The sequence below is a fragment of the Callospermophilus lateralis genome, chromosome 5 (assembly GCF_048772815.1).
Source record: "Callospermophilus lateralis isolate mCalLat2 chromosome 5, mCalLat2.hap1, whole genome shotgun sequence".
In the NCBI taxonomy this organism is placed as follows: domain Eukaryota; kingdom Metazoa; phylum Chordata; class Mammalia; order Rodentia; family Sciuridae; genus Callospermophilus; species Callospermophilus lateralis.
In genome coordinates this window covers 96,502,213-96,515,897 of record NC_135309.1, presented here as the reverse complement: position 1 = coordinate 96,515,897, position 13,685 = coordinate 96,502,213, and the positions used below count along the sequence as shown (strand labels likewise).

General features: G+C 32.4%; 1 protein-coding gene across 7 annotated transcripts in view; it reads right to left on the bottom strand.

Annotated features, from left to right (window-relative positions):
* Positions 1–13,685, bottom strand: part of Tmem161b (transmembrane protein 161B) — a 64,371-nt gene that overhangs the window by 27,316 nt on the left and 23,370 nt on the right. For 4 of the 7 annotated variants that reach the window (XM_076856035.2, XM_076856036.1, XM_076856037.1 and 1 more), the window contains 2 exons: positions 5,491–5,574; positions 3,003–3,100 (listed from right to left, as the gene is read on the bottom strand). In XM_076856035.2, coding sequence (XP_076712150.1) covers positions 3,003–3,100; positions 5,491–5,574 — 182 coding nt within the window. Of the gene's footprint in view, positions 1–3,002; positions 3,101–5,490; positions 5,575–8,432; positions 8,499–13,685 lie in introns of those variants that run through there. The other 3 variants (XM_076856043.2, XM_076856038.2, XM_076856039.2) reach the window with 3 other exon arrangements.

Sequence of the window (13,685 nt, the reverse complement as noted above, 5' to 3'; positions counted from 1 at the left end):
GTTTTCTTCTATGTTAAATATCTTCAACAGAATTTTTACATATAGGTAACATTAAGTGAATAATACATTTACTTCACAGAAAACAATCTATATATAATAAAACCAATTTTTACCCACCTTGCTACGTGTTAAAGATCTAATTTTTTCCCATTAGAGTCCTAATTTGTAATTCCCAAAACACAATGTGCAAAAGGAAGTTTTCTTTTTACCATAGTAATATTTCTTTTAAAGTAATGAATTTTCTATTTAATGTATCATGATTAATAATATTAACAAACACATCAATAATACATTGTTTCATGAATTATGCTATAAAGTTAACTGGTAAACAAGAACTACCCTCAGAAAACATATACATCTGTTCATTTCTTCTCAGTTTAACCTGTGATAAACAGCTTCCATAGGTAAGTTTTCCTGGCATGCGAGTTTCAACAGTCTGCCTATAGGACCTCTTTTCTTTTAGCACATCTTCCAGGCGATTATTCATGCTTTGTAGTGCATGACACTTCTGAGACAAATGGAAAAGATGAACAACATCTGCTGTCTTTTTCTAGTTTCAGAAGTTCAATTTCCAGGCTTGACTAATAGATTTCAGCTTGAATATCTGTGATCTGTTGTAGTCTGAAGAATTTCTCAAAGCAATGACAATTTTCATGGATGTTTAACATCTCTTCAGTGACCAACCCTGAAGCCACAAAGTGGCCCAACAGTAGCTCTGGAGTTTGGCATGGAAGCCAGGTCCCAAAGGTTGGCAGCAACCATGGCTACTAATTGGCCTCCTAATTTAAATACTCTTGATATTAAATGATCAGTTGTTGAGCAGGATCATTTGCAACTAGTTCTCAAAACTCAAATACTCAACATGTTATGTGTTGTAGTCACATTATCTCGATTTCAATTGTTAAAGTTCATTATAATAGCCTAGATTTGTGTGCTCTATTACATGCAGTATATAACCCTGCCTATAAATTTTTTAATTCTTGTCCTAATGAGCCTACACACACACACACACACACACACACACACACACACACACACACAGAATTACCTACCTCACAGAACTGTGAGGATGAGTTGATAAAAGTATTCAAGGTGCTTGATGTTCAAAAACTTTAAGATATTATTGAAGTTCAGTAGCAAATAATTATTCAATAAATAGTAGCTATTAGTAAAAATGATAAAAATTATACTAACAATCAGGGAGAATGTATTTATATTCTTGTATTTTTACATATCTATTTTTATATAATACATTTTACATAATATCCTAGATATTACATATCTAGGATTGCAAGTTCAAAGCCAGCCTCAACAACTTAGCAAGGCGCTGAGTAATTAGTGAGACACTGTCTCAAAATAAAAACTAAAAAATAAAAAAGGCTGAGGTGTGGCTCAGTGGTTAAGAGACCAGGGTTCAATCATCAGTATCAAAAAAAAAAGAAAAAATTAAAATGTTTTAAATATTTTTATATAGAAAAAGAAACAGAGGGGCTGGAGTTGTAGCTGAGTGGTTGAGTGCTTGGCTTGCATGTGTGAGGCACCGGGTTTGATCCTCAGCACCACATAAAAAAATAAATAAATAAAACAAACATATTGTGTCCACCTATAACTAAAAAGAAAGAAAAAAGAAAAAAAGAAAAAGAGCATAGCACATAACAGGTCTTAAAAGTCTAAATGATACTAGATAATTGATTTATATTGTTCTTCATTGACATTTTTGGGTTCCAGAAGTTTATTTTCTATACACATAATTTCTATAGGTGTAATACTCAACTTTCAAATATTTTGAAGGTACTTCAGATCATTAAAAAATTCTATATGAAAACTAGATAAATTTTTTATGGGTTTTTGAAGATGGTGTGATTTAACTCAGAATTGCATGATACTTTATACATTATCAAAATTGGCTCTCAAACATGGTCAAACAAAAATAAAACCCAAAACCCCAAACTTAGAATACTTTTAAAAACACAAATTCCCAGAACCTATTCTAGATTCACTGAATATTCAAGGGTGGGAGTAGGGGATGTTTTTTTAAAGAGCTTCTCAAATGATTTTAATAAATAGTTGAGGTTTGAAAACCAGTGCTTTTTTTTTTTTTTTTTTTTTTTTTTTTGCAGGAGAGGTTTACATGTTTGTGTGATACTGGGGACTGAACCCAAGGGTGCTTGTTCTACCACTGAGCTACATCTCCAGACCTTTTATTTATTTATTTTAAATATGAAATAAGGTCTTGCTTAAATTGTCCAGGATGGCCTCAAACTTGGTGATCCTTCTACATCAGCCTCTCAAGTATCTGAGATTACAAGTGTATGCCACTGCACCCTGAGACAACTAGTTTTAAAAAATAATATCACCTTTCTCTTCTAGATTCAAATAATTTCTTATAAATTTTATTTTAAACTTTTATAGTCAATATACAACTACAGAAAAGTAAATGACTTACTCAGATATTCAACGTATCTATGAATCTTGTATAAGTAAAATTTCCTAATTCTTAATTCTATTTATTGTTCTGAAACCACTTTTGTTTCTACTAAATGTCAGAATAAAACTGAATTATTGAAAATATAGTTAATTCAATACAAATATACAAATGCGGCTTTGCAAGTCACATTATATAAGAAGTAGGCAAGTACAGGAAGCAAAGTAAGTTTAGAATTCAAGATTATAAAAACTGTGACCTCAAACTTAATAAACAGAGACTGTGTGACAAACTTGTGTAAGTTAGCCTCTTTTGAAAAATGATCAAAACATTACTACAAATTTGGTGAACAGAAAAGGAAATTTAACTCAACTGAAGACACTTGGAGCTTCTAAGTTTTTAGATTGTGCCTCATGTACTGAATGATCAGAAAAGCACACGTGTACACACACACACACACACACACACACACACACACACACACACACCAACTAGCCAAAACAGATAAAATGAAAGTACTTTCACTACCATAATATAAAACTGAGATTTACAGAATATTTTACCAAAATTCCCTTACCTAAAGTATCCACTTCTGTAACTGACTTTGTTTCTAGATGAAGGTCAATATCCTTTGGAATGGTTAGTGGTTTATTTTCAATGTGACCATTATATTTCCTATAAAAATCAGACAGGTGACACAAAAAACAAGTTACCTACACTATTATGTAAGTGCTTGTATCAAATTAAATACAAATGAGATTTAAAATTTTGCAGTGAAAAAGAGCAAATTTTAAAATATTTCATCAGAAGGTAAGATACTCAAAATTAGTTTTTGAAAGGGGACTACAAAATGTGAATGTAAATTACCATGTGGATATATATAAATTGGCAGAAAAAGAATTACCTAAATTAGACAGCAAGAAAACTGTGGTTTCTAGTTTAGTATTTCACACCCATTTCTTCTATCTTCTCTTTTGTAGTTTTAAAGACCACCTAATATCTCCTTCTTTAGGCACAAGAATAAAAGCAAATGAAGACAAGTATACTTGTCTTTGAATCACACACAAAGAAATATGTCAGAGCTGAAGAAATATTAAAATTAATGTGTTTAAGAAAATCAGAAATATGAAGGCTACCTTGGAATTGTATCTACTAAAAATCACAAATGGAGGAAAATAATGATGTCATATGCATTCATATCACTCCCAAATTGTTTTTAATTTTAATTTTCACATATTTTTATTGGTATATTATAATTATACATTAATAGTGGGATTTGTTGTTACATATATGTAAACACACGATATAATAATATAATTTGGTCAATATCATTCCCCAGTATTTCCCCCTTCCTTCCCATCCTTTCTCCCTGTGGTCCCTTTCCTCTAATCTACTGGTCTCCCTTTTACTTCTATGAGCCCTTCACCCCCGCCCTTCTTTTCCTTTTTCCTCTAGTTTCCATGTATGAGAAAAAACATACGACCCATGTTTTTCCGAGTTTGGCTTATTTTGTTTAACATAATGCTCTGAAGTTCCATCCATTTTCTTTGCAAATAACATATTTCATTCTTCTTTATGGCTGAATGAAAACTCCATTGTATGTATGTATGTGTATATATGTGAATATAAACACATACAAATTATATATATATACACATTTATACACACATATGCATATACATACATACATACATACATACATATCTCCCATTTATCTATTGACACACACCAAGGCTGGTTCCATAATTTGGCTATTATGAGTTGTACTATAAACATGGGTACAAAGGTATTACTATAATATGATGACTTTCATTCTTTATGACAAATACCAAGGAGTGGTATAGTAGTGTTATATGGTGGTTCCATTTCTAGTCTTTTGAGGCCATATGTAATGTTTAAAGATAGGCAAAATAATAAATTAACTTTTGATAAAATTAATTTCAAACTAGAAATTTTGTATTTATTCTTGGGAATAAATAAAAATATAAACTGGGAGAATCTCAGTAAAAATTATCTCATACAGACAAATCAAACTAGTGCTACTAGGAATAAAGCCTTAAATTATATGAACTTGGGCAGCACATTTAATATCTTTAATCAACAGCTTCCCATTAGTCAAGTATAAACCATTACGTAATTATCAGAAATTAAGTAGAACTATGGACTAAATACAACTATGGAAAGTGTTTTGGAAACTGTTAGAAAAAAATATTCTGTTAAAAAACTTAACTATTGGAATAAAAAAGGAAGGATGATGATTAATATTCTAATGAACTTCAAGGTGTACTTGTAATGGTAAAAGAAAAAGAGGAATAGTAACAAGGTGAGAAAATTTCCAATTACTACCAAATAATTAACGTTTAAAAATTTTTTTAGTACTTAGAAATCTATTAGGCCAGGTAAACATAAATTTTATGATAAGTATTTAATGACAATTTAGTTTCAGTGACTTTTATAATATATTAGAATTATAATTTTGGAGAAGACCAAGGAAATTAAAGCCCATTCAGAGAGGATAATTAATATGTAGTTGCCATGAAAATTTAACTTTATAGAAAGAAATACACAGTTTTAAACATGGAAGAATTCTTCAAAATTACTATGTTCAATCTATTTTATAGATGAAGCTACTGTAGTCCATGCAGTGTGGTTTATTAGTTCTCTGAATAGATTTTAAACATGGACAAAACATTCAAGAGCTAGGAGCTGGAGATATTGTTCAGTGGTAGAGCACTTGCCTAGCAAGTGTATCATTAAATGAGTTGTAGAGTGAATGCATAGGTCACTGGTCTCTTTCCCCATCAACCCTCAACTAAAATTTTTTAAATATAATAACTATGTTGTTTTTATCATTTAAACAAAAAAATACAGTTACACATTTTTTTAGTAAAATAATAATTGTTTTCTGCTTATATATTAATTTCCAGTATTAGATTTGTAGATTCTTATCTCAAATTTATCAACTACATAAGTGTAATCAATGTTCCTTTAATTAAAGCATAAGAATATATTTGCATAAGTTCTATTAAATATTTAATGCTTTCAAGCTCTTCAATATAACTTACCTGTCTTTTCTGCTTTTCCCTTTTTGTTGCTTCCCTGCAAGAATTCTTAATTCTTCTTCTGTAGGATGCTGATACCACCTTAAACTAAAGGGGGAAAATCTTTTTAAATAAATCACTTAAAATCACCAAAATTATTCACTTATTCTATAAATATTTACTGAGTTTCCTATTTGTGAAGACTCTGCAGGGAAATATCATGTGAAAACTAATCCAATATAGGTACTACTGCTTAAGCCTTAACAGGGCTTAGATTCAAATGCACTTACCAAGCACTTACTAGATGCCAGGCCCTGTAACGTATGTATCTATTTCTTATAAGCTACAAGTATTATTAAAAGTAACACGCAGTAAACTCTTAGGCCAGTGGGCAAGAATCCATTAATGCTCCACCTATCTTTCACATAAAAGAACATCAGTTTCCTAAAAAAGAGGGTGGTTATCTCTCATATTTACAGGTAGACTTTTCCTTTTCCCTTCCCTTTAATTTCATTTCAGAATTCTCAAATATTATGAATATAAGAATTTGAGAAAACTGTTGTATTCGAAAACCCTTTATTTTTCTGGCTGTAATCTCCTTTAGTATGTTTTCCAACAAAACTGGGCACATTCACCTCTACCACACAGTCAAAATACCCAAACAAATATATATTTATCCCCTCCCAAACACCAAACAGTTCCTTATAATTTTGTTCTACCTCCACTGTCATGTATTTAAAAAATAAAATCAATTAAATATTTTTTAAAAAATTTGTTCTACCTAGTTGTCCCACTATCTACATTTCACCTAATTTGATAATCAGATATTATTTTCAATGTATCCATTCCACATTATCATTTCTATTCCTCAAGCCTTACAATTCTAAACTCCGCCAACTCTATTATAAAAGACTTGTGTTCAAACTTTTCTTTAGCATGTCATCCTCTCCAATTCTATCATAAAACTCTTATTAACTGGCCTACCTGCTTTCCTGGATACACTTCTCATCAGATCCACTGGCCTACTTTGTTACTTTTCCATAATGAAAAACTCATGAAATATGCCTGTTTAAATATTTTCCAAAGGCTCTTTACAGGGTAAAAGCAATGAGTAAGGCAACTAACCAAGGACTCTGACCAAGGTCCTGTAGTTATAAAGAAAGATACACATAGAATTGCTAGATGCTCCAACTTTTTAATCACAAAAATCTAAATTTTTAATACTAAGTATCACAATTTTTACAAATAATTATCAACTGATCTGCCATTCTAAAAACACTACAGAATAGGCAATGTGAATACTGACTGGATATTTGATGATATACAGGAATTATGGTTAAAAATTTTTGAGCTATGATAATGGGACTGTGATAAATTTTTAAAGCTTAAATATTTCAGAAATATACACTGAAATATTCATGACTAAAATAATAAAATGTGGTAAAATTTGCTATAAATAACATGTTGGGGGAGGGGAGATGAAGGAGAGTAGAAATGAAACAAGTTTGGTCACCAGCTATTAATTCTGATAACTACACTATTCTATTTTATGTTTAAAATTTTCCAATAAAACACATATGACAAGGACCAAATGTGTACAGAGCTTGTGACTTCCTGTCTCCATAGCCTTTTATAATCTGACCACAGCCTACTTCTACAGATTCACCTTCAACCATTCCCCACTTGAAAGTAAAATATTCAAACTTGACTAAATGACATTTTATTATTCACAAATTCTTTGATCTCTTGCTTTTGCATATATTCTTCTCTCTGCTTATAAACATCTATGCCCCTTCCTAGCAAACTCCTAATTTGTCTTCTAAGTCAGCCTCCCTATAGTATAACAAAGAATATATGTTCTTGGGGCTGAGGATGTGGCTTAAGCAATAAAGCGCTCGCCTGGCATGCACGGGGCACTGGGTTCGATCCTCAGCACTACATAAAAATAAAATAAAGATGTTGTGTCCACCGAAAACTGAAAAATAAATATTAAAAAATTCTCTCTCTCCTCTCTTAAAAAACAAAAAGAATATATGTTCTTTGCCCTCAGATCCTGTCACAAAGCTTCAAAAGTCCCTAGATTAGCCTAAGTGAAAGAGGTGCGATAGGTCCCTAAAAAGCTCCAGAATGGGGTCTAGTCACCAGAAATATCTAAACACATTTTGAGAGGGTTGTAGTGATAGAAAGGAAGCTGGACATTGAGTTCAATAATTTAAAAAAACTGATAAATCAGCAATATAAAATCATATCTATAAATAAAATTCCATAAAAACGCTGGATATTGAAGCTCAGAGGAACTTTGTAATTGATTAACACACAGTTGTGCCCAGAGAGTGACATCTTTTGACTCTGAAGGGAGAGGACATGGAAATCCTATGCTCCTCCCCAGACTGCACCCTACAAGCACCCTTTATAATAAAACTGCAGTCACGAGTACACAGTAGTTTCCTGAATTGTACCAGTCATTCTAGCAAATTAGTGAACCAAGGAGATCATGGCAACCTTTGGATTTGTAGCCAGCCACTCAGAAGTGGCTTGGGTAACCACAAGAACTCAAAGCTGGTGTCTGAAGTAACACACACACAAGCAGACTTATGGAGGACTTTTGACTTAACATGTAAGGTATATGCTAACCCTAGTAGTTAAGTGTCAAAAACTGAACTGCATTATTACACCTAGCTGACACCAAATCAGTTAAATTAAAAATAAAGATTCTAACTGAAAGACTCTCAAAGTGAAGACTGTGACTTGGTTGTTTCTGACACTTCAAAGCTAGTATAGTTACTGGCATATAGTAAGTGCTCAAAAAGAATCACTGAACCAAAATAATTCTATTCTCCTCCTAATTTAATAGTTTTAAAGTAAAACATATCCCAACCAAAAAGTCCCTAAATTACAACTAACAGATGAGGAGGCCATTTGTTAGACTCCTGAAATTTCCACTGAAGTCCAGAATTTTAACTTACAGTCGATTCTTGTTATTCGCGGTAGTTATGTTCTATAAAGTCGCCGCGAACATTGAACCATTGTTCCTAGGGGAAATACAGGGTTAGGTTCCTGCGAGCCTCTTGTCACAACATATTCATCAATTGATCAAGACACAACCTTGTTTTATGTGTTTCTGGTAAAGATGCCTTATATAGTATATATTGTTGATTCATTAATATTGAATTCATGGCTAACAGCACTATCCCTCATGTCTGAACAAAGCTTATCTAATCTCTGTAATCACAAGAATAGTATTTACTGAGTTCTGTGAATATAGCATATTTGCTCCATAAGGCACATCACAGCTTTCTTGTGCCTAGGAATAACTGACAATAAAAGGTTGAGGAACATTTTGAACAATGAAATCACCAACAAAAAGTAAATATTTAAAAAACGAAGCCCCAAATAGACCACTAAAAAAACACCTGTTTACAATATGAGATATGAAACAAGAAGGCAAAGTTAGATTCCAACTGGGAACATAGATTAGGGCCAAATTGTGCACCACTCTATATATCCATGGATGACCAGGAAAACTACATCCAAGTATTAATTTGAGGGTTACAAATAAATTTTAGCAAGTGGACAAAATTACAAATATGGAATCCACAGGGGGAAAAAAAAGAGGCACACATAAGCAGAAGAAAACCCTATTTACAAAGACTAAAAATAGTTGTTCAGCTTTGGGAACTATAAATTCATAATCTGTGAAAAATTCTTAGTATAGAAAAATTTAGGTTTTGTTTGTTGGTCGGTTTATTAATTTATTTATTTTTACAGTGCTGGGGATTGAACCATCTGTAGCCCAATGTTATACTTAGAATGATGAAATATTTTTAAGACCCTTACATTTTGTAAGAACCATTTTCTTTTAAGACATACTCAAGCTTCTTTCATCTTATTTTTATAAACCCATTTTTCTAAAATATATTATGCTTGTTATAGTTTTTATGGGATAATTTAGGGTCATTCTCACTACTAACAATTTTTCAAAGGTGAAATATATGGATTTCAGATACTTTTAGGACTACTTAGTTCTAATTTGTTTACTTATCTATTCATTTATTCATTCATTGGCCATTTATGGAACACCCACTATGCAGCAGGCACTCTGCTAGGCAATGGAGATATAATCATGCCTAATAATGCCAAAGTCCATGCCTTTTTGATGCTTCTCTTCAATCAGGGTAGAATTTAACTAATTTTAAATAATAAAAATTAATTACAAATTGTAATATCAGTGAAAGAACCAAATAAATGGCAACCAGTAACTTAAAAGGATAAGAAAAATGAAGGGAAGCACACATTCCAGGCATGGAATCGCATGTCCAAAAGCACAGTTGTGATAAGACACAATACTACTATAACTAAAAAGCCAGTGAGGCAATAGCTTCAGGAAGAAACACAAAAGGGAAGCCAAAGAGATAGGAAAGGAAATAGATCATGCAAAGCCTTATAGGTCACAGTCATTGTATGCAGTTTAGATTTTTTGCTAAAATAATAGTCTCAAAGTGGGGGAGAGAAATAATTAATTTTATATTTTAAGCCCCTTTGCTGCTCAGTAAAATGGAGGGAGACAATGAAGAATAGCAGGAAGATATATTTTAGACACCCAAATCAATAGGTCCTGATGATGGACTTAAGGCAGTGAGTAAAAAAAAGAAAGGAATCCAGAATGTTCTCTACATTTCTGATTTGAATAAGATGGTGATACATTCTGTGATATGGAATAGAGGAAGAAGAAACCAGGAACTTGAGGTTAAGTGCCAATGAGACATCAAGTGAAAATATAAGGAAGGCAACTGTATACTGGAATCTAGAGCTCAGAGAGCTGGGATCATTACATAATTATAGTATTTAAATACAAGAAAATTAATAAAAATGAACTGAAGAGAAAGTGAAACATGGTAAAAGGCTAAACAGTTAATGAGGAAGTATAGATAACTTTTGTAACAAATGATTATGAAGAGAAACAGAAGAAGGCCAGAAACTAAGAATAAATATAAAGGGCCTTAAGTTTCTGAAGAAGGGAGGCAGGCAGGATTGTAGCTCTTCTTTTGTTGTTGTTCAATGATAGATCTTTAAAAAACAAAACAGTATCTTTGCAAACAGGAATGATCCAATGTAAAATGGAACAACTGATGACCTTGGAATAGATGGAATGGCCAAAGCATCAAAATCTGAGTGAAAGTTATAGGGAAAGAGGCCTAGAGCTTAAATGCATGAATGGGTCTCTGATAGGACACTTCTTCTGCAGGCAAAAACTAAAATATATAAAAACTTTAAAAATACAAGTAAAGATGAGGGGTTGTACATGTAACTAGGGTTATGGATTTTTTAGAGTAAACATGATAGGTTCTGGTTTCAGGTTGAGGCAATTACACACACGTAAGTTTGAGAAAAGAATTCTAGTTGAAAAAGCTGTCTGAGAAGTAGAACATACATACACTACTAAGTAGCATGCAGTGGCCATAAGACCAGAGGTCATGATTTCGAGGTAAAACCTAAAAGTAAGTTTGCCTGACTTTAACAACAGTCGATGCTTTGTACATAGTTTGATTTTATATCATATAGTTCCCACTTACTGTATTTTGTATTCCTGTCTCAGTTTTTAGTCTTTTCCTTGCTGTTACTAAATAGGCCTATCCTTAGCAAATGACAGCCTATCAGCAACTGTTGCACTATGCCTTTCAAATATTGGCTTGAAGACAAATGCAACAGTTTATCAGATTTAGAGTTCATGCAGCAGTTAATAACAGCCACAAAAATACAATTAAAGAAAAATGTTTTAATATGTTAAGCAAAAGAACACCATGAAAAAATTGTACATACATTTTATCATAACCATAGGGGAAATTATGAGAGAAAAGTGAGAAGGAAATTCAACAAAATTAGCAGTCATTGTCTTTGGGTGATGGGACTATATATCACCTCTTATTTTTATTTTTTTAACCAAATTGCCATCTTTTCCTACACTGTGTAAACTTTTAAAAAATAAAGAGATCTCACTAAAACACTGAGACTCTTTCATTTAAGTTAAATATTTTAATTTCAGCATATTTTATGACACTGACCTTGGCTATTCAGTGATTTTTTTCCCTTAAGTTTTTAGTTCAGACTGTCAGCCAGTATCTCCAATAATAAAGATAATCTGGTATTGCACATTACTAAATTATTAAGTTAATTTTTCAATAATCATTCTTATATAAACGACTTACATAAAATATTACCAGACCATTATAGCTGTGTTCAATAGCACTGAAAAAATAGGTGGTGGAAATATAGAATGTACAGACCTAGACTTTATTTGTAAAATTTAAGCAACAATGTCATTTACAGCAAACTACTTTAGAAATTTAAAATGGAAAACCTATATTTGAACAAATATATAAAAACATACTATTGATAGTGTAAGCTAAAGAATTTTAATATATAAGCAATCATACAAAATTGTATGCCAGGGTATAGTTCACTGTTATGAGTTGAATGTTTGGGTCTTCTCAAATTTCTTTTTGAAATCCAATTCCCAATGTGATGATATTTGGAGATTGGGCCTTTGGAAGGCAATGTTAGATCATAAAGGTTGAATCTTCATAAATGATATTAGCCCTTTAAAAAAAAAAAAAGGCTTGCTCTCTCTCTCTTTCAACCATGTGAGGATATCAAAGTCAGTGGTATGCAACTCAGAAGAGGGACCTCACAAAAATAGACCATGGTAGTCCTGATCTTAGAGATCCAGCTTCCAGAATTTGAGAAACAAATGTCTGTTTTTAATAGGCACTCAGCCTACGGTACTTTGTTACAGTACCTTGAAATAAGAAGGCAGTAACTAAAGACAATTTCCATTTCTGTTTTAAATTGCCATAATTTTGACAAATGAGGGGGGAAAACTGAACAAGAACAAATACAACTTAAAACCTAGACAATCTTTCAGCATAAGTAGGTATTTTATTTTCTATTTTGAGACATTTGTTATACAGAAACATTCTCCTCTTTTTCATTGGAAATTTTTATAGAGTATCATGATCATTTTGAAATTGGAAGTTAAGACCACTAAGGCAGAAGAGCAAGGACTCAAGCATTCCATAGGGTGATAGCTGAAAATTCAATCTTTCCCTTAGGTCATAGGTCCCACCTACTGTGCATTTGAATAGTAGGTTTCTGTCACCAAAGGGAACTTGCAGACTGTTAGATCAGGCAACATGCAACACAGAACAGGCAAAAAGAATTAGAATGATTGAATATGAAGGTGTTATAATACCCTCTTTCTCCAATATGGGATGAGACAAAAATCAGAGTAAATTTGACTAAAATATATTTTTGATGAAGGACATATGAAGGGAAGTAGCAGACCAAAGTGAGAGATTAGGGAAATAAAGGGGTGGAGAAAAATACAAGAATTTTGAGATAAACAATTAGGAAAATGAAAAGCAAGTTCAGCAAGGAGGCTATTATGAAGAAAAAGCAAATCCTACTCCTCATGCAAAACCCACTATTCAAATGTACAAAGAATGTAACCTATCACTTACCTCTCCATGAAATGAGGAGCCAAGCAAACTTCAAAACAAAAAGTTAACTTTTAATTACAATAGAAAGTTAAGAATACTTTGGCTACAAATCAGTAGCCACCATGAAGAACATTTAGGCAAAATGTGTTACTTATGTGAGGAAAAGTTGTTCATACTAAAGATACAGAGAAAGCAACTTAAGATTTTCTTCCCTATGGGAAGAAAGGAGAAACACTCTAAAAGCATTAGACTCTTCAGACTGAGTGGGTTTTTGTTTGTTTGTTTTGGTACTTGGGGATTGAACCCAGGTCGCTTTACCACTGAGCTAAATCCACAGCCCTTTTTATTTTTTGAAATAGGGTCTCACTAAGTTTTTGAGGCTGGCCTTGAACTTGTGGCCCTCTTACCTGAGTCCTCTGAATCACTGGCATTACAGGTACGTGAGTTTTTCCAGGTAATAACACATACCATGGGTTATTGGCCAAAGAGATCTAACTACACAGTTCTTGCTCAAGTAGGAAACCCTTCAACAAACTCTGACAATTATAAAAAGACATGTAAGAAAAGGAGAACTAATAATATTTTCCAATACAGGTTGAATATCTCTTATCTGAAAGTATTCAGAGTTCAGATTTGGGAAGTATATGCATTACACACAATGAGATATCTTGGGGACAGGACCCAAGTCTAAGCATGAAATTCATTTGTTTCTATATACACATA